We start from the raw sequence: 3,660 nt of genomic DNA on the forward strand, positions 1-3,660 counted from the left end.
GGTGTGTCCCAGGCTGAGGGGCCAAGGGCTCCTTGTAAGCTGAAGGGCGAGGGTCAAAGGAGGGTGGGGCAGAGGGGCCTGCCTTGGGCTCTTTCCCATACACTCATTCCAGGTTGCAAAAATTTGTCTGGGAGGAAAAGATTACATGACGGTGAGAAGGCTGGAAATTGGAGACCCACTGCCCCAAGGCCCAGTCTCACTGATGTCTAGGAGATCCAATTCTCCACTAAGCTTCTCTAAGAAATCTGGGAGACCCCAGGCCCACAGCTTCCTTCACCCATCACAACCGCTCACATATACGGTTTGTTATGAACTAGGCACTTTTAAAAACATTTTTCCTCAAAAAAGCTAAATGAGGTAGATATGATCATCCCCAATTTACAGATGAGGCAACAGGGAAGTTAAATCACTTGCTCAAAGTCACACATTCAGCGAGTGACAGAGCTGGGATTCAGACCCAGGCAGTCCAGGTCAATCATGACCATCATGATCACCATCATCATCCCTGTTCTTAGCTGTGATGGCATATCACCTGCTTGACAGATGCCTTGTTCTTTTTTTTCTTTTTCTTTTTTTTTTTTTGAGACGGAGTCTCGCTCTGTCACCCAGGCTGTAGTGCAGTGGTACAATCTCAGCTCACTGCAACTTCCACCTCCTGGGTTCAAGCAATTCTCCTGCCTCAGCCTCCTGAGTAGCTGGGATTACAGGACCCCTCCACCACACCCAGCTAAGTTTTGTATTTTTAGTAGAGATGAGGTTTCACCATCTTGGTCAGGCTGGTCTTGAACTCCTGACCTCAGGTGATCCACCTGCCTCAGCCTCCCAATGTGCTGGGATTATAGGCGTGAGCCACTGTGCCCGGCCCAATGTCTTGTTCTTTCATCCAGCTATGTGTTCCCTGAGACCAAGCCTCAGTCTTTCCCCTCTGTAGGTGCCCTGTGGGTTCTCTGCCAAGTGCCTCCACCTCCAAATAGGCCAAGGATAGAGGGGAGCATGGCGAGAAGTGCTTGGTGCCCCCGGGCTCGATGTCTCCTGCCTGAGATCCCCCTCCTCAAATTCCCTCTCTGGAAGAGGTACCCCTTCTAGGCTGGAACCTGCACTCACGGGTTGGGGGGCCTCGCTTAGTACACACTTAGTCTGGGCAGCTGTGCCCTCAGAACCAGGCCCTGAGGCTGGGCAAAAAGGACACAGCTGTTGGGCATCTCTGAGGTGGGCCTCAGCTGCCAGGAGTGTGGAGAAAGGCCATTGTGAGCCCTGCAGAGGACCCAACTCAGCAGGGTCCTGCCAGCTCCCGCCACTGCCCATGGGGGCAGTTCTTTCCCAGCTTGGGCCAGTGTGGGGGGGAGCCTCTTCACTGGCTTGTTTAAGAGCTGTTAGCTGGCTGCAGCCTGCACCCTGAGGGTGCCCACAGAACTGGTGTCTCCAGACACGCAGGCCCGAGGGGTCAGCATGGGCAGTGGCTGACCCCCCCCCTCCCCCATTCCCAGCCCCTAAAACTTGCTGGCTACAGCTGCAGCACTAAGGAAGTGCAGGAAGTCCTGAGCAGCCAGCTGAGCCCCCCGCCCCCCACCCCAACCTCAAGCTGACCCCAGAGGCTGCGCAGGGCGTTGGGGGGGGGGGGGGCAGGGGGCGGAGCTTGGGTATTAACAACTGGAAAAGTATGAAGAACATTGCTGCCAGTCTCCAGCTCTGAGACAAGGACAGGGGTAGATGGGGGGTAGCGACAGGGTGAGAGAGAGTTACAGACTGGCAGAGAAACAAGGAGAGAGAGAGAGAGAGAGAATCAGACACTGCAAGACAGAGCAACAGAGAGAGTTAGAGAGAAATTCCAAGTCAAAAGTACACATCACTCATACAGACACTCGCCAGCCGATGGCCTCTTAAGGAAAGCTTCCAAGTTTGGACAGCAGGGTCCAGGTGGGAAAAATGGCCAGACTCAAGGTGGGGCGCAGGAACTCAGCTGGGGGGTGACTGACTGTTCCCAGGAAAGACCCAGGCAAATGACTCAGAGCAGGGGCAGTTAGACACCCCTGGGCTTTTAGGGTAGGGAGGAGAGCAGCTCTCCCCTTCCCCAACAGTCAAGAGAATCCCAGCTTCTAGAAGTCATTGGACACTGCTTTGAGCCCATGACTCGGCCCTCTGGAACCCCCCTGAACCCACTGTCTTTGCGCTTGTTTCTCTGTCCCTCTAAAAGAAAGAAAAAAAAAAAAAAAACCAGCCCATTCCTGCACAGTGGCTGAGCCTAGAGGAAAAAGGGGAGGAGGAAGCTGAAGGGGAAAAGTCTGTGATTGTGTGCATCTAAGTGTGTGCTTGGCTGCACAGGCTGCAGTTGTGTGCATCTGGGGTTGTGTGGACACGACTGTTGGTGTGGACCTGCAACTGTGGGGACCTGGGCCTTGTGAACTCATTCTGTACCTGAGTTCAGGGGACCGTGTGCAAATGAGTGCACCTGTGTCTGCAGGTTCCACAGTCAATCAACTAACAAGTATTTACAGAGCAGCCCTTGTGCTAGGCTCTGAGGGGGATCAAGAGCTCTTTAAGTGATTCTCCCAGGTCTCCAAGAGCTCACTGTCTAGTAGGGTGGTATCTCAAGCGATAGAGACCAAGAACATGTAATTGGGAATACATGCTTTGCACCATTACGCAGGAACACCTTTTCATACAGCCAAATTTAATATTCTTGGGAGCAAGGGTTTTGTTGCCTACAGAACCTCAGAGCTCCACAGTAAGAGTCCAGGAAAATACTTGTTGCTAAGTTGTGTATACATGTGTTGATGTGTAACTGTGTTTGCATCTGACTGAGTGACAGCGACTGTCACGGCAAGCAATGATGTCTGTGTGACTGTGCTCATGCGAGCACGTGTGTGCCTGTGAGTGACAGGGTCTTTTGTAATTGTGCTGCTGTGTGCAACTGCTCTGTGTGCATGCATGCATGTGACAGTGACTTTTTATGTGTGGGTGACAGCAACTCCTCCTTGCCCCAGTGTGTGACAGCATCTACGTGTGACCCTGTGCGTGGGTATGTGCATGGATCGGTCCCCATGCTCTTGGTCTCCCATGGGTATATCCCACCCCTCTGAGCTCCACGGTGCAGCAGCAGCCTGCCTCTTCCCTTGTCCCCATGTGGGTGTGTCCAGTAGCTCCTGTCCTTGAGTCTGCCTGGGTGTCCCTGGGTGTGCATGTGGCTGTCTGTGTGGACATACCTCTGTGTCTGCGTGTCACTTTTGCTTCCCCCCTCATTTTGGACAACAGCCCCCTTCATCCCCTCCCCCTCCTGGAGCCAAAGCCAGCACTGAGGGGCAGGCTCCCACCTCACTGGCTTTCCTTCTGTGTCCCCCACCCCCACCCCTGGAACGGTGGTTCTTTCAATTGCCCCTGTCATCCCCCCAGGCCTTTCTTTCACGCTGGACAAGGGAGGGCCCCAGATGGAGAAGGGGCACCAGAGACACGTTGCAAGGGGAGGGAAACAAGGTGGGGTACACACACACACACAGGTCCATTTCTCCCTCTCCTCCCCAGCCAGCAACTCTCCTAATCATCTAGGCACCACCAAGTACACCCCTTCCACACACACATTCCCCCCAACAGCCGCGTTTTTGCAATTAGGAGTGTTGCAACCAGACAGCCATGCTCAACCAGGAGGCGGGTGAAGGGGGGGGG

The 3,660-nt window shown here is 54.0% G+C and overlaps 1 protein-coding gene across 1 annotated transcript in view; it reads left to right on the forward strand.

The window, feature by feature from the left end:
* The first annotated feature begins 993 nt into the window (after positions 1-993).
* Positions 994-3,660, forward strand: part of LOC116475354 (7-methylguanosine phosphate-specific 5'-nucleotidase-like) — a 6,940-nt gene continuing 4,273 nt past the window's right edge. Inside the window, exons 1-2 of the mRNA XM_032164712.2 lie at positions 994-1,073; positions 2,966-3,019. Coding sequence (XP_032020603.1) covers positions 994-1,073; positions 2,966-3,019 — 134 coding nt within the window. The remainder of the gene's footprint in view (positions 1,074-2,965; positions 3,020-3,660) is intronic.

The sequence above is a fragment of the Hylobates moloch genome, unplaced genomic scaffold (genome assembly GCF_009828535.3).
Source record: "Hylobates moloch isolate HMO894 unplaced genomic scaffold, HMol_V3 SCAFFOLD_10, whole genome shotgun sequence".
NCBI lineage: Eukaryota > Metazoa > Chordata > Mammalia > Primates > Hylobatidae > Hylobates > Hylobates moloch.